Source organism: Amphiura filiformis, chromosome 3 (assembly GCF_039555335.1).
Source record: "Amphiura filiformis chromosome 3, Afil_fr2py, whole genome shotgun sequence".
NCBI lineage: Eukaryota > Metazoa > Echinodermata > Ophiuroidea > Amphilepidida > Amphiuridae > Amphiura > Amphiura filiformis.
In genome coordinates this window covers 28,079,338-28,098,082 of record NC_092630.1, presented here as the reverse complement: position 1 = coordinate 28,098,082, position 18,745 = coordinate 28,079,338, and the positions used below count along the sequence as shown (strand labels likewise).

Here is an 18,745-nt window from a genome sequence, read left to right as displayed (position 1 = left end):
GCTATTTATCAACGAGTCTGAAGCGAGATGTTAGCCATTGTTGTCAATTAAATACCTTGCATTGATGTAATTGGAAAATTTAAGAGCAATTCGTTTTTTATATTGTTTGTGTAAGTGTATGTATTCAGTATTCTGTGGTTATCACAATTGCACATCCAAATGGGCAATTCCAGTTAAAATCCATAACCCCTGTGGGAGATATGACCTTAATCTTCCTTACACACCATGATACAAGAATATGAATTTCTCAAATGGGTTTACGTGAATGGGTGACTCCGTTTGGAATCTACACTCCCCTGTGTGTGGGAGATTAAGGTCATGTCTTCCAAAGAGGGTGTTTGGAATTCAACTGGAATAGCGAATGTGTATAGTCTCATATACAGCCAGACGGCATGTGCATGTGTGACAAATTGTAGTGAAAAGCTCCAATGTGAGTTTCCTGACATAGTCAAAACATATTGTATGTGATTTTATAGAACAACAGCCTTCATGTTACCATAACAATAGGTCAATTTTGGTTTGTGTTTATAGACGCGTTCTGCATTTTTCTTCTTGGTTTGGCTGCTAATGCAAGCGCAAAAATGGGCTTTTTGTGTGTACCGACTTTTGTTATTAACTAGTAGTTGACATCATCAATCTGCCTTTATGTATTGGGGTTTATTGTCGCGAGAAGTCTAAGAAAGTTCACCAAAATTACTAGCAATAACCCCCCCCTCGCTTTGATAACAGATAGTGAAATTGGGCACATAGCGTACATAACTGATAACTGGACGCGTGATTTGCTTTGAATGGGGGAAACAAAACAAATGGGGGTATGATTCTGCGTTAGGTGCACATGCAAAATGGCAGCCTCGTGTGGCTCATGTGAAGAAACGGAAGAAGTCTTTTCTAGGTGCTATGTAACAGAGGGTATTAACCCTGAAGACTATAGCGTATATACATGATGATCCCAAGGCCCACAATGCATGATTGCTATCTACGTTTTCCATCACATAGTCCCTGTCCCAAGTGAGGCATCAAGCGTAGTCCCGTATCTATGATATACTCTACAATGCATTCACATCAAAGCAACATTGATACAAAAAGAAATTAAACTACTTTCCCATTGCCTCGCAAAGCGTTTGACCATTGTGGAAAAAGAATATGAGTAGTCGAGTTGGAATGTTATTAAACGAATCTGATAGTTTACAATGACATCGGGTGTTCCCCAGGGATCTATTTCAGGCCTTTTATGACAGGTATTATATTTAGAAAGAAGACATTCGAGTAGATAACAGTATAAAATGAGCATACGAATTGTTTCAACTGAACATCTTGACTGGTAACTGGCACTAATACTATTCATGGTACCCTTTCAGATATTCCTGATAAAATTCCTTATCTGTATATATGTCACATGACGTTCCAAGTCTTTTGAAGTAACGATACCTGGCCTTTTGAAGGCATCTGCTATTTTCAAGTTGCATAAACGTAGAATGGTTTCATGTTTGAAAAATAAAGCTATTAAAGACATGGCATAAATCACCCAAGGAAATTGAATTATGTTAATTTTCAGTAGCAATAATTCCGAGCACGTTTAGAGCAACAAGGATGATGTTTCTGATGATGTTGATGATGACGACATTGAATTAATGGTTGGCGGTAATGACTACATTTTGGAGTTAATTTGTTTAATTTGTCTTTAGCTGCATATATATATACACACATTCCCATAATCTCAACTTTAATAAAAGAACTCTCAAAAAAACAAAACGTGCCAACGGAGTAAAAATTCAAAAAAAGTCTGGAATAATTCTGCTATATATCAGGAAGTAAATATTACGGTAGTTGCAACAAAATGCATAGCTTTGGCCTCAGGCGTAGGAATGCTCCGGGCTCTAAGACCCCTCAGGAGGTTTTTCGCGTACTTTTTTCGTCATGAATACGAACGTGTAGGAAAAGAGGCTCACATATCGTCAATTGGGAGTGTTCGGACGCGGAGGGACGGTCCCCAGTTGTAAATTGACGCGACAAGCTTATATTGTCATCGTGTCGTGAGCTCGGCGATGTTCTTAGAACCAGCTGTCCTAGCCACACCTTAAGTAAGCGAGAGAAGATACCTTGGCCATGATATCTGTTGGTCCGGGATTTGGAAGACAAGATATAATAACGTTAAAACGCTCGGATAGGAAATGAATATAAGAGAACCGCACGAGCTGAAATATTCAGGATAGGCTTACTTACAAGGCAAGATTGACAGGCATGTTTAAAAAGGGCCGAGATACTAATACCTTGAGAGCGGTGGAGGTGAGAAAAGGGCGTATTATATCAGAACCGGCAGCCGGAAAAAAGTAAGCAGGCAAGCATACTGATGGCGTGTGTGTTGGAGGATGTGATCCTATACGCTCGCTATCATTGAATCCCTGTTGATCTAATTATAAAATATGCAAAAACCAGAGAAGATTGAAAGCTCGCCTTTTTGTGGTTGATCAGAAGAGATGTGACAAATTTTGCATGTACGATGTTTCAATTAAAAAAAGGCCAGTTGTCAGGTATATCCAATGATTTAATTTTAGAACGGTGCCAGAAATCAATGATCAAAGTTTGCTATTTTGAGTTTTTGTGAAAAATTTTGTTCATCATGTATGACAAAATGTTAGCTAAGGAAATGGTAAACAGAAATTAAGATGATTGTCTCAGTTTAAAGTATCACTAGTATAGGTTTTAAATTTCGCCATGCCAAAAAGACATTTTGTGTGCTACTACACTATACCATGAAACAGATCCTATTGAAAAGGTTAGCATCAGACAACCAACACACAACAACTTGATTTCGTCATCATAAATTAAATCTCGATTAATTTAGTCATCGGTCGTGCTTGGCCTTAGCAGTTACCAAGACAATAGCTAGGTCATACGAGATGACTGACTTGTGTAAGTTTTTCTGCTGCTGCTGCGATGGGATGATGATGATAAGCCCCCCGACTTGCCTTTTTCATCTATCTCTCTCTCTCTCTCCCTCTCTATTTCTTTCTCTCTCTTTCTCTTCTCTGACCCATTTTAGATTTGGTGGCCCAATTTGTGTGCGCTACTGTGTGAGTTTGGCCCAAGGCGAGACACGTGCCAAATGCTAATTCGGTTGAGGCGCTTTTTCGTAACGGGTCCGTTCGTCGTGCTTGTTGGTTAAGCTATTGGCCACTAGCCCTATCGTAAAGCAAACCTATTACTTAGTGGTGTGCAACTTGGGGCCAAGTTCAAGATCTTTACGTGCATATCAGCTTGGGGCAATTGAAGCTAATAATACATCATGGGATGAACACATTAAACGTTACAGGTACATATTCCTATTTGTTGTTATGATACACGTAAACACTGCCATTGGGGTCGTTGAATTCGTCCTTTCTCTTCTACAATATAGGACGGTGTTACTACAGAGGTGTTACTAGGTATATTAATTGTCTTGGTCATTTTAAACGCCGATGGTTGTTTTGCTGTTGGTGACTTAAGTGGAAAATAGACTTGGACACCTTGTTTGTAGTATAAAACACAAATTGTTTTTTGATCTAAAAAGAGGTATACAGGGTGATCATACTAAACTCAAACTATTACAAACACCCTATATATGTTTTGTGTGAGTCATCAGTATTTGTTAATCAAAACCAAAGCAAAAATCTGGCCAGTCATGCAGGCGAGAATGCAGCTTATCAAGAAACCCTGTGCTTACTCCTAGCACGGATATTTCAGCAGCCAATTACAATTATTACCAACCTCCAATACACACCTATACTGTGGGAATTTTTAACTTGTCAGATCTTGAGAAAAGATTGCTATTACGTCTCTATTTGCCTTTAGGGCAATTATTATTATTACCAACTATATGTGTTTTTGAACTATTTATTTATATCTTGAACTAGGAATCTTTCTAATATTTTCTTGTTCACGCTTTAAAAATCTCAGCGGTCAGAGACCCATAATTATTACAAAAGGCATATTGCGGGTTTCTTTTTAAAGATGGAATGTTTTTGTTTCGATTGTTAACTGGGCCAAGCATGTATATTTTTATTAGTGAAAATATTCTACATCATCGGGCGAATATAAAGATTTTCAATTAAGTCGCTCTAGTAGAGAAAATATCTACAAAGATACTAAAAATTGCAGCGGATTAGAAGTAAGTTATTAGCTATGGGGGTAATATACCAGAGCTAGAGGCGGATGAGGGTGTATTAGGGCAGGCGATAATATACCTGGGGTAACTTGCGGTTGTTGTCGGCCGGTGCTTAGCCTCTGGCACTTTTTTGCTTGCATTTTACCCACAGGGAGTTTTTTATGAAGTCAAAGTTTGATTGTTCGTCAATTCAAATCTTGCACCATGTACCCAATTGTAAGAGCAAACATTGAACCCCCAAAGGCATGAAGCTGCTCGATTGCAGCGTTTTCATACCGGTTTATATACCGCTATAGGGCTACCACAGAGGGGTTTAGCACCAAGCAGGATTTATGATGAAGAATGCATTGCACATTTAATACTTCCAAAATGTTCCATTAAACCCAAACTGCAAACATTGGAATATTATGTTATTATGTTTTAAGCTCAAATGCAAAATGTTATGATGAAGAAGAACCTACTGTATAAATCTGCTTTAACAGGGTTTATTATATAGATATGTATTGATAAGTGCATTAACTTTGTATCGACACACTGCCGTACATGTACATAGAATCGCAAAGACGAATCTTTGGTGCTATCTACTGAAGACGAAGGTTTATTGTGTCCATACGTCCGGTGCATAGAATAGGTTTATTTCAGAAGATCACTTTGCGCTGGCTAGTTTTGTTATTTGTGTATAGTATATAGATCACTGTAGATGTGCATTATGTGTATACGTATGGTGGACTCATAATGGTTTCTTTTGTAACCATTTTCTTTTGACGTCTTGTAGTTATGGCGGACTAAAGTTACACACTATGTTTTGCCAACATATGTTCACTTCTTCGGCATTGTTGTATTGATTCTTTTAGATTGGTGGGTGTGTTTTATCGTAAGATTCTCGGACGATGGTATTGTACATTATAAGCAACGCAAAGGGACTATCCATGCCTCTCCTTAGTGTTCCCATCCTCCTGAGAATAACACTACTACTAGTGGACTAATGTCATTTTGCTGCCTACCGAGGCCTTGTCATATGCAATTCACGTCTTGAGATCGACTTTAATATGCATGTTCGGATAATCTTGTGCCCAAAAATGCTGTCTAGCACAACATCGCAGACTACAAACCGTAACATATATACCGCGCAAGAAATGCACACAAGATTCGAAATTGATGCTATTTCATCTTTTTCCTATCCCCTTACGGCATATTTTTTTATTAATAGAATTTGTACAGACTATAAGGGAACAAAAAAGGTGCAAATTAATTCTTTTTATTATTATTAAATGGCAACAATCAACTTATCTTGACTGTGTTCTTGATTCAATTCCGTCACCGGTGCGTGCTTTTACATATATTGTACTCTGGTCTTATCATGGCCTGATCATCGAATTCGTGACGGTTGTTAATGTACCGCGGCTGCGGAAAGCCTATGCTTCACCAATTCTATATAAGCTCGTCTTATGAAGATAGCATGAGCTATGCCAAATAAGCGCTATCTACTGAAGATAGCAAATAATAATATGTAATGTATATCAAAGTTGTTCTGAAAAATAATTTGTTGAAAGTTATTTCACGGGTGCATGCCCATCACCTACTTTATAGATGTAGCTCCACAACAAAATACAGGTAATACTAGACAAGGAAACAGGTCAGGCATGTCGTAGTCTTTTATTCAGTCGTTAAAACATATCGGACAATTACCGGAGCAAGGTTTTTGTCCTTTCAATTCCTAGTAGTATCAAGTCATTCTACCTATTTTGCCCTATAATGTCATATATGAGTGCGCTCTAAATGTATAGTTTTTAGCCTCCAGGCTCAACGCTATCGCGCATTTGTGACGAAGTACAGTGAATTGCTTCCAGACGGGACTGCAGAAATCACCGAGGATGATCTTTATATAAGAATACTTGTGACAGTATAGACGTTATGACTTGATAGTTTTTACCTTAGGACGTACCTCGATTTGATAATACGGAAGGTGTCAAACCGCGAGTAGTACACAATATTTCAACCATCGCAAATTTTTAAACGATTATAATTTTGTTTGTTATTTTAAACTTAGAAATACCTAGATTATCCAAGAGAGCTGCAACTAAATGCTCCCACTTCGTTATTGGTTTTTGAACGTGCGTAGCGGAAGATAACGCCAGGAGCGTGCCTCAGGGTGCGTGCCCTGGGACCATGCACGCGGGCATGAAAACATGGCAACAAAAACGGGGCACTTGGCATGCATGATTGGTGAGAGGTATACCCTGTATAAGCTTGTAAAGAATACAAGTCCTGTAACTTGGGCTTGGGGCTTATCGACCCTGCAGCTATACTATGAAACGATTGAGGTGAAGAGTTACAGAAATAAACTCTGTGTCTGTAGAGTTCATGGAGATGATACAACAGCCCACGAGAGATCACTTTAAATTTGAATACCTATAGGTAGAGAGTATAGCAGTATCAAAATACATGGCATTACGCTTGTAAACATGCTTTAAATGACGTAGAGGGGTTGTACTTATACACAGCAATTGCTGAATTAGATTTTTTACACTACATTAAAGGCTTACCAAAAGAATAAAACTATTATCTTTTTGGATACGTTCAGATATGGATTTCATGCTTCAAATTCATTACATACAATGTTTAGTCTGTTCATAATTCTCTATTGTGTATCTTGAAAGTGACTAAGTTGGAATGCACGCGCAAGAGCCATTGTCAAATGACAAAAAAAATGAGAAAATTTGGTTGCACTGACAAAATGCAATGGACCACGAACATAAACACAAGTCTTACGCAGAAAAGCGAAGAAATCACATCTTTTTAGAATGGATACGAATATAGAGGTAGGGTTATATAAATATCAAAAGTCCTTTATACTTCGGGATTCATGTTTGCTGTTGTTCATTGTTCTCTTGAATGTCAAATTTCCATGAGTGCCCAATTTTTCATTTTTATTAATGTGAAAAGGTACCACACCTTTCTGAATATCGTTTGCGGATACTAAAAAATCATCTGGTATAATTATGAATAGCCGTTTAAAATGTTTTTGTTATAATTTCGCACTACTAACACTATGGCCCCTGTCCTATCAATTCAAGCATTGCTAAAATAAAATTGACTGCTGAAAGCGCGCAGGTCTAATGTAAACATTGTAGATTGTTTTCTCTTTAAAAACCAATAATTAAGAAAATATAAATTTTGGATGTAGCTATTGTCACACAAGATGCTAATGAACTCTTATGAATAGAATGTGACGGGTTTATATAGGAAGTGCATTGTCGGGGTCAATGGATAAGAGCACATTCGGACTTGATCTTTAAGCCTGAGCTTTTTGGCTTGTCTCTTGTTTTCTTGAGTTGACTTGAGTCTGGTTCTTGTTTCCCTATTGCAAACAACACATTACCAATCGCTTGAGTTGTGGCGATGAATAGCATCGCTTATTAGAAACTTGTGGTTTAATTGTGCTGCTACTACTGGATTAGCCTATGGTTAGGGTTTATTAAAAACTAAAGTAAAAAGGTTTCGGTTTGCTAATATTTTACTCTCTCTTTTTTAGGGTTTGTTTTGGTTTTAATTGTTCTAGCTTCAATTAATTGTTTCTCATTTTTTTGAAACATTGAATACACGTAGAAAACGTGCATTTCACTGAAATTTGAATAACAATGTTTGATTTGACTATTATCAAAACCAACGTACTTGATTTGGTGATAATGAATAATTAAAATCGGTCATGGGAACTGTAAATTGCATTGGGTGATCAGAGGTAATCATTTATTTCAATTGTAAATGTTATTTCATTTCTATTTTGACGTATAAATCACATAGGCATATGGAATGATTTGAATATTGATTTTAATTTTGATTTAATAATATGTGTTCGGATATTGATATTTGTTCTGCCGTTGGTGGCGCAGAGTAAGGAAAGATAAAACCGTAAACAGATGGGGAGCTAGTCATAAAACTTCGCATATTCTTAAGTTTCGAGTGCATGCAAGGGATGATTTATTTACCTCGATTAATTATAATTTAATACCATTTACCGTTGAAACTTCTTTCGGACTGGGCTAGAAAACAAAACACTCTTTTGAGCTTGGATGCTGGCTGCATAAAATTTCTGCTAATCAACATGTACTGTATAGCACGGGAAAGCCGTCAGGTGTTGAGACTAGGTATTAAATATTACCATATACTGTGAAATTACCGAGAGGGAGGAACAGGAGGAATATTACTGCTAAACTGCCCCTGGCTTTTTTATTCTGGGGACAGGAGCCCCATATGTTACGTACGGCTGAACTCTGTATGAATAATGAGGATTGCATTCGCGGAAAGTGCTGAGAGTAATGCACTGACCAAAGTGTCAAGCAGGACATTTATGTAAAATATAGGAGCTCCATTAATCTGGTTATGAGCTCTTGACTTTTTTCTATTTTATTTCCCCGTTTTATTGTACTGTCATTCACCTTAATAACGGGCTTAATTAATCTATATGTTCGTACTAAGTATTGTGTAATCATACTGAATTAATTGGTTATCAATTCGCCCGTCACTAATGTTGGCAATATATATGAGCCCTGGCCTGTTCAATCTACACTAAACGTCTATAACGCACAGATAGACATTGGTTTTTAACAACTACAAATTGGATCCCGATTTTTTTTTACTAATTTAAAATGCTGAACGACCAAATCTCCATTACAATAGAACATACAACACTATAAGAGTTGAAGGTTCTTATTGTGTGCCAAAATGGCATTGACCGAACTAACGGAAGAATTGAATGGACTAAATAGTGTATCTTTGCACATTTTTATGAATAGAATGTAAAGGAACTAGAAACTCGATACATTTAAGTGCAGAAAAAGAATACATTATAGCGTCCACCGCAGCTATGCTTCTAATTGGCGGCATAGCCAACAAACGTCTCACTAAAGACTTTATCATAATAGTATGAAGTAAAAAAAGATACTTTTATGTACAGCGCACAGCTTTTAGTTTTCATAAAAATAGAAACCACATTTTGCTTTTAAAGACGTGAAGGATCATAACAATAAACGATGTATTTTCAACTCGGTTAAGTTTAGGTGGATTTTTTAATTAATATATATATATATATATATATATAGTTCGGTTACACAAAGTGTGTGTTTATGTATAAAAGTGAACGCGTCATTTTGTAAGAACTCTTAAATTCACCTGTCCTCCAACAGGTCAAAACATAACACGATCTTGCATTTAATATTGTATAAGCTTCGAAGTTCAATTTTGACTCAAACTTACTTGTCACAAAAACAAAATGGTATTTCGTCTTCAAAATGGCGCATTGCAATTGCGTCAACACAGTCAGTTGTATATACATGCAATCTCACTTCAAATACGTAATAGTCCTTTATTATTAGATGCAATGCAAGTGTAAACTGGCTGGATTTTAATTGGGATTGTTTGACATCGTACAGGAAAAATACCGATGACAAAGAGAAAAAGCACGTGTAGTACAATTCACTGCAGTATTTTTGATGTAAGCATTAATTAGATTTATCACGAGTGTGCAAATTCGCGTTGTATGCATACACTGCCAATATAATTCAATTTGAATTTAAGTTATTCATTGCAAAACAGACTATAGTTATAAATATGCATTGGTCTTGTTGTTTCCCCAAACAGTAAGAAGTCTTGTTTTTTTCCTACTAAATTTTATCTACCATTTACGTTCTACGAACCATATACCTTTGCTTGTACGTTAAAGATCTGACTAAAGCTTGTCATTTTTGAGGAAAGTTAATTAGTATGCACCACACACGCAATACATGTACAGCTTAAGCTATACGCTTTGTAAAGCTACCAAAATGTAATTTTGAATTGGCGGTATTAAATAGAATCCCCCATGTGTAGTTGACGATCCAAATAAAGCTATCTGAATAATGCAGCAGACTTAATTTGAATAAAATACTTCCGTAATTTTGTGTAACGACGATCACGATTATGAAATTCAAGAATCTTTCATTCTTTCATTTTAGGATACTAGTATATCCATGTTGCAAGTTTAATGAATTTTTGTTTTGGGACTAATACATGTAATTTTTATTGCGAGTTTATTTGGTTAAATAAGCTGAGATTCATTTTTTCTTAAGAATATGCATTTCCTCCTTAAATATATGAAAATTAAATTTCCAGTGAATGTATGAACTTGTGAAATATTTGATAATATAAAAATAAATAACTGGCATCACTCGTGCCCCACAATTACTTCACACAAACATTTTGATAACTTATAAAAGCTTAAACGATAGTGTAAACAGCTTCGTTCGCTCGCCTTGTGTACAACGCCATGGTGCTCCCCCAATAAAGTAAACAGTTCAATTCATCATATAAACGGTGAACATAATTGTATATTTTGATAATAATTTAATAAGTAACAATGCATAAATATTTTCTCTCTCAATCTATATCCAGAAAAAAAGCACATCGTGTGAAGAGGAAAAACGGTGCTATACAAAAACAAACCATTTGTAACTGCACTTTTGTCATATTATAATGATGTCATTTGAAAGGTTTGTTAAATTAATTCAAACAAACTGTTCAAAGATTTGTTTTTGCAAATTGCTAGTACACTTTGTGTACTTTTTCGTCTCATTCCAAGTACTTCTAATGACGATATATGGCTTTTATTTTTATGGTAAGTTAAGTATTGGTTTGAGTCGAGAGAGGGAGAGAATATGCAACCTATCTAATACAGTATATACGCTATACATCTAAATCAGTAGAGATCGATTGTGGGGTAATATGCGGAACTAACGATATGGAGCAAGCACATCTCTATCTGTTGGTAGTCGTGCGCTAGCGTAATAAGTTGTAGATATGCTCAAAAGAAATGCGCTAATGGTACAATAAGTAATATGGAAATAGTGAATTGAGCCGTACGGAGTGGTAGCACTTCTCTTGTTTTTTAAATAAGTTTATCGTTCATAAGGTTTTTCTTTCGATTTTAATCATCTGTGGCGGATCACTTTGATACTTGACTGAAAAGACGATAAAAATAAAACTCATGCAGCAGGTTGACATTTATCATGTTATTATGTTCACATTTCGGAAAAACTGTTATGTTGTTAACCCGATTGTGTTGACTTAAAAAGAACCCTTAATTTAACAGGTGTTGAACCAGGGACAGTAGTTGAAACAAATTACGATCATCTTTCACCATATTTTAGCATGTTTTTAAATTACTTTATTGATTCGCTCAAAACGAGAAGTGATATAGGGCCTATTGTTATTCTTAAAACTTATATATATAAGACGGGTACTGTATATTTTATTTGTGATGGTGTATATAATAATAATATCATGATTATACACACAAGAAATAACATACATTTCAAGAGCTTAAGAGTCTCAAGTAGTTTGAACTATTTGCTTGTTGCACTCATACCATTTTACCCAAAATGTGCCCTAAAAGCACTTGGTATTGGTTTTGGAATAATGGTCCTAGATGAAGTGTTTCACGAAAGCACCAATTCTCTGTTTACCGCCCGCTATAGTTTGACCCAAACCATTTTGGTGTGTCGATGGAGTATCGTGTCACCCATGTTGACATGTTTGCTGAGATAACTGACAGTATACATTCCGGTTACCGATTTCGAATCAATAAATAACTTAATTTTTGATCAACCATGCCAAACATCATGTATATATTTTCTTTAGGTTTTTATGTTAACACCGATCTTCAACCTCCAAATCATTGCTAGCTAGGAAGTTCACATGTCGTGTTGAATTTTAAAATCCCTGCAGCGAAAAATAAAAGCGTTGTATTTACTACGTAATAAACACATAGAATTGTTTTGTATTTCTTATATTTCCCGCCGAGCTAACAGCGTAAAGCCTGTTCATCCCTCCCCATGCCTAGAAGCAGAGACAAGGGACCTATCATTACTAAGATAAACCGTGAGGGAGTCAGGTGCGTTGATAGCTTGCCGCCGCTAGCTGTTATTGCTGTTGGAATGACCATCCTCACTTGAATGACATATTGATAAAATAATATCTCCCTAGGTTTATTAAATATATGAAATAGGTATAACTCTGGGTATAAACACTTTCACACTTGAAAATTAATTTGGAGCCAGTGTATTTTCTGATGAAAAATATGAATCATTTACTATGAATGTAACAAAAGATAGTCTAAACGTTTGAATTTGGGCATTATATAATAACGAAGTCCTAGGAAGACCAGTGAGAATAATCACATTATTATTGCCTATCATTTGCTATGAACTGATTTCATATACTAATATATAGATGTATATATATCCTTAGTAGTATACCAACCATGCCAACGTAGATGATCAAACTGATAGAATACACAAGAGCACAGGATTACTTGTAGTAGTTCTTTCTAAACAAAACCCAGCTATCACATGTCTGTGTGTAGCGAACGACAAAATAGCGAGCAATTTACCACTAACATTCAAGCATGCGTGTAGCCGTGCTCTGCTAATATTTTATTCAGTAGAGGGGAACCCTTTTTTCCCTTTGGCAGTAACGCATCATTTGCTTACGAGACATAAATATCGAATTTTGGATCATGTATAAATCGGCGTCCCTCATCAATGTCCTGCGGAAACAGTTAATTGCGTCGCGGCGCGGAATCCCTACCAATCAAATTTACTACTACGAACCCCATCTTTTACTTAAGACCTGGTGTGTTAGTCGCAGCATCTCATTTAGCCTAAGAAAAAATGTCCCTCATTATTGTTGATAACCAGATCAGGTAGATTATTTTTTACTCACGTACGTGAAGGTTTTATAAACTTTTTTTTTGACACGGAGGAGAAATCAAACCTTATCACTTGTAATTGAAACCCGGTAGAGTGCTATCCAATCCTGCGTCATTAACGTTCATTTCGCTTGATATGAGTTGATATGACAATCATTTTTGAAGTCGTATTTTTCTAGCAAAATTGTTTGCTTTCTTTGACAAGAATACAATAGCGGAAACCGTTCACGAATACAATAATAACTAAATAGTACCACGGATATTATGCTGATTGGGAAAAATATGAATGCCTACTGTATTGTCCGAAGCATTTAATGATAGGAGAATGATTACCAGAAAAGAAGTGAAAAAATTAAAGTTGATTTTGGGATATATAGAAGTAAGGAGACCGACAAAGCGGCTTCATGGCATTATGCTTCTAAATGACATCTATTTGTGTAGTGCAGACAAGCGACTCTGCAAAAACCCACTCTAAACTTAAGTTGAGAAATAAAATGTGTTGGGTTGCCTAAAGCATGTGTTGATATCATGTTCATGACTATTGCACGGTGATATTCAAAAGCCTTGTCTCTCCAAAATGAGACTTCTTGTCATAGAGAGTATTTTTCTATTCTTAGAGAGCATTTTCAATCCTATAGCGCTTGCTATTCTATTCCTGTGGTGGAGAGATAACTTGATTCTATTCACACATGCAAAGGAGCACTTGACTCGATCTCTATGTCTTGCTGTAGGGAATGTAGTAAGATATTCACCTGTTGTACCAAGATGATGCAGCTGTCGTCATCTTAGAATAACTGTCCTATTTATTCTATGACCATCCCTATCATCTTTCACAACCGCGACATGATACGGATAAAAAAAACAAAATGGCGGCGTTGGTTTTTTGTTGATGTGTTGGCTTTACTTACCTTCGACTAATGAAGTAAACAACGTTACGTTTGCAGCTTTTCTTCGGCCTGCAGGAAGGTTGAGCCCGATTTTTTCTAGTCTTTCTCGCAGATATCGGCCTCCGTTCTTAGATTTGGCCCTGGATGATACAAAGACAATAAAGAAGAGACAAGATATCGGTTAGTTAACGCAGGTGGTCAATAAAGGAAAATGGGCATTTGAAATTAAGACTATGTCGGAGATACTAGTGTAAAAGAAGGGGAGTGTGCAACGGAAGCTAACAGTCGATATTTAAAGCCTTCGGTAAGTGGACTTGCAGGTGTAATGGGGCCATGGTGATGGAAAGGCTCAGGAAAGTACCCTATCGAATCACTAGATGACACTCCTAGTAGAGGAAGATGACACGTAGAACCTATAGCCGTAGATTCCGTCTAGAACCTCACTAGAGAGATACATTGAATGACGGATAAACATGAGACATGTGATTTCACGTATACATAGCTTGTGTTGTAAAGTGAACATGTTTCCTCTTGCTTGAATTATTAAGTTTGACTGGAACATGGTATTGATGTATTATGATAAACTGAAATCGCAATGCAAATATTATCATATACTATTTTCATTCAAATCTATATTATGTGTCAGTGCTTATTATAAGCTATCCAAAGTACACAAATGCAATGCACACAAAACAAGTTTTATATTTTTACTGAGATGCTTTGTATCTCGTACTTTTCATCTCGACCATGTCGACTATGATAATGGCGATGATAATAGAAACAATAGGATCAGTTTCAAATCAAATAGTCATAAATATGGTACAATGGACCCATTTTGACACAAAATTCCCATGTACTCTCTACTGTAAGCAACATTTTTTCGAAGGGTTTTACATCAAACTGTGTGTGCCAAACGAATTACTCGCCTGTAATGTGTCGTATACAATGTTTGTTAAGGCCTTAGTAAATTTGCAGAACGTGAAGCACAATGCTTGTCGTGAAAATGTATTAAATCAGATTTCACGCGAAAGGAAAATTAAGTTTAGCTACTGGTGTCCCGCATTGAAACAGAACAACATCCGATCGTCGAGTCTAGCTAGTCATTCTTCCATCTTCCCCAAGATTCGCTGGTTTTGATGAGGATATACCAGCAAACCTCACGTAGCTCCAATCGAGCTGCTTATTTCGTCAACTAGGACATGTAGGAGAAAAATGTACAGCACACGAACTCAATGTAATGATAAAAGGCGTTTAGGACGCCTTAGAAATTTAACATTCTTTTGTGGTGGGGTAATTTGGTCTAATTAAGATATGGCAGTCAGCCAGCCATTTTTTTTGGTCATGTAATTAAATACATCGTAGAATGCAGCTATATGATGAGCAACTATTACCTATTCAGGGGATGTCAATGAAATTACTTCTTCAATTCCTATGTCCAGGCAAATTGTCTTCGAATTAAGAAATGGACAACCACGCCTCTTGTGGTTTCATAAGTAAGTAATGTAAGTGTCACAATTTTGAAGAGTAGAATCGTTTGATTTCTACTACAAATGATTTTCAGTGTTCCAAGTCTTATCGTTCTTTCTTTTATTTTGAGAACCTCTCATAGTGGGTAAAACTGAAGGTTAATTTACAATTATTACTGCTTCCAAGGACTTAAGAACTTGATATAAAAACACTGCCAATAGATAATGTTTGCAGTTGGCAAATAACTAACAAGGATATACCATGCCCTTTCTTTTGTGATTCTACGATTAACACTCAAACCATCCATCGTGCCCAGGGCCACATCAAATAAAAGTCTTTTACATTGGTTACCTAGATATACCGGTAGCAACAATCCAGCACGTGGATGGCCAATTTACTTTATAAAATGTAATCAAAAAGTTTTGGAGTACTCTTTTCTTAGTACTACAATGGAATCAAGGTTGGATATGTACGTGTTACTCATTTATACCATTTTGATACCTATACCCACGTTTTCAATGTAAATGAAATCGAAATCATAAAAAAGCGTTTTGCCCTTGAAAATGTGTCAAAGTTTTATTCCCGCGCAAATTAAGTTCTTATTTTTAAGATAAAAGTTTTGAGATTGGAGTGACAACATTTTGACCTTGTTTCAATTTTGGGATGTTTAGTCACACGGCGGGATCACGACCTACTCCATCACCCTAAAGCTGAATTTACACTTGGTCGCTATAGCGACGACCGATAAACTTTTGATCAATGATATAGAAAGCTTTTTCGAATGCAACAAAAACCGTCCTTTCTCATTGGCCAAAAAGCAATCGCTCATCGCTGAGCTACTGAGTGTATAAATTTAACTTTAGTGCTAACGACCTGTGTTGAATTTCAGGACACCCTCTCGTGAACATAAACGTCTCTTGTATTTACACAGATGTGAGCTACAACCTTAGACCCTTACCCGGTATGTGATGTGACCAGAAATATATTCAGTTCCATTGACATGTTAAAAACTCTCTCAAACATTTCCCATATTTCAAGACAAAGTTTGTTAATAGTTGACAATTCATATGAACAAAACTACGCAGATTGATGAGCATTTAGGATTAAACATTTACGCGGTTGAATGCTGTGAACATGGTGAATAGAGCATGTGTGATATTGATACGTATGAAACATTGAACTTTGCACATGTAGTCGAGGCTATGACACGATCGCTGTCGAAGTCATAAAGGTGTAACAGCATTCTTTCATATATACAAAATAAATGAACTTGTATGAACCATACCCATTAATGGACAGAAAACTATGGTGGTTTCTTTCTTACTTGTCTGTAACAGGTCCCAATCGTTACCCGCTGTGTCTGTAATTGACAAGTATACCATTGTATACAAAAGAGTAAAACTACCAAAAACTTCAGGTAATTGACTTTCGATACCAAAAGAATTTTTTGCATGAAACATCAAGTGAATTCGAACCCCTCGATTGATTACAGACGTGCCATGACAACCGTCAACCGTTCCAAATTTGACACCGATATATGAAATTATCACGCCGACATGCTGAGGTGATAGGACCGAATCAAATATCAAGGCATTTTGATTGTGTTTATCATGACCACCTAATCTGATTTGTGTTATGTTCACGCCCAGGATTAATTTTCAACTAGAATTCTCTCAGAATTTCTGATAACCTGTAGAAAACGGCAATTTTGACTTGCTAGACTAGACAGTTCAAAAGGCAACTGATGGATTCATTATTAAAACCCTTTACACTTTGCATGATTTGCTGGGTTTTAAAAAGATGCTTATTACTTTATGAGATACATGTCTTCGAATTCAAATCATCCACGCGTTCACATGCAACAGGTGATATTTCACCAAATAATGGCATCATCCTCCTCGGATTTGCCTGAGGTCGGACTTCTCCGTCCAGTTTAAGGCGAGTACGCGGTCAAAAACCTCTCACTGGTTGAATACGTCATTCATGCCTTTCCCTTTGCATTGAAGATGTTACAAAATAATAAACCCATGTCAAAGACTTCTTTTTAAGTTCTTGGCTATATAAAATTCAACACAGCACGGATAATAATCGAATTCATTTACAACCCAGGCGAATAGCGTCCTACCATTATACCAAGTAATGCAACCCGGGAGAGCATGATTACCCCATTCTGGTTTCTAACCTCCACCGACCCGGGTGCGATGCGTTCTCCTGCAACCTAATGCCCTGGTCTTGAAATAACCTTAGTAACCTGAGCGGGGCATAGATGATAAGTTAACATTGAAATATACGTCAATCTTCTTGAAGGAAGAAATGGTCACGCCTTCATGAAATGGTGTGGCAATTATGAAGACGACGATAAGAGTTATGATGATGATAGTAATGAGAGAAGAATTGAGGAAAACGAAAAAAGTAATTCTGTGTCTAAAACTTTAATAATACATTTGCTGCAATGGAGATCCAGAAACAGGAAAGAGCACTTGATAAGTAACTCAAATTAAATTATAATAATGAATAAATTACTGATATACAAATTATTTTAGAAGTCCTCACTGAGGTGAACGACAGTCTCTCAATATACAATTATCCTGATTCAGAGTGCCAGAAATCAACGAGTATTCGAACTTGGCGCACACAGAATGTGTCTCGGACCATCTATATATCTCAGTGTGGCTCGCCAGAACTAAGGGATGTGAGATTTATGACAGTAATTATATCAAATGATTGGCATTAAACAATTGATATAACAATAATAATTGAGCGACGACGAGTTGTCCATAAATCAGCAGTACACCACATGAATGAAAACACACTTTATGACTAGGTTACACTTGGCTAGTAAGCTGTGCCAGTGGCTGAGACCTGAAACGCTCCGAGCTGTTTTAGTCACCTGAATATCCATGCTACAATACTGATGGCCAGATATATCATACCAGATTAATCCATATAATATCTTTCACACTTGCTGATGATTATATCATGCTAAATATATATAAATCAAATGTGGCTTATGAGTAGTGGGTGAAAATATTGTGTTTGTGGTTTTACTTCGAAAATCAAATCTTATTGATATGATATGCTATTTCAATGTTCCAATATATACCACCATTGTGCGAGTGTTTTAATTGCTACCAGATGGGATTGAAATCAGAATTCAATTAGTTCTAAATTTGTACTGTAATGGTATGAATAGCAACGCGAGGATAATTATGCACGAAGTGTGACATTGACCACAGATATCTGTAAAAATCACACGGATATTTTACAGTTCTTGGTATATATAAGGTTGAGGAGGTTAATGCTATCTTAGGTAGATAGCAGAATGGGCCATATAATATTAGCATACTCAAATGACGCTTGGACGCTTGGTCTGTTAGTCTTTCCCATTTGGAGAATTGATGGCAGAAATTATTTGCGAAAAATTATCATAGAATTATGCATATCAAGTCCTATCAATATCAGAGGTTTCTTTTAATCATACCAAGATGTATTGTGGTCTCCTTT

The 18,745-nt window shown here is 36.4% G+C and overlaps 1 protein-coding gene across 6 annotated transcripts in view; it reads right to left on the bottom strand.

Moving 5' to 3' along the window:
- Positions 1-18,745, bottom strand: part of LOC140148305 (transcription factor AP-2-alpha-like) — a 183,351-nt gene that overhangs the window by 9,380 nt on the left and 155,226 nt on the right. For all 6 annotated transcript variants that reach the window (XM_072170207.1, XM_072170203.1, XM_072170209.1 and 3 more), the window contains one exon: positions 13,796-13,914. In XM_072170207.1, the coding sequence (XP_072026308.1) occupies positions 13,796-13,914 (119 nt within the window). The remainder of the gene's footprint in view (positions 1-13,795; positions 13,915-18,745) is intronic.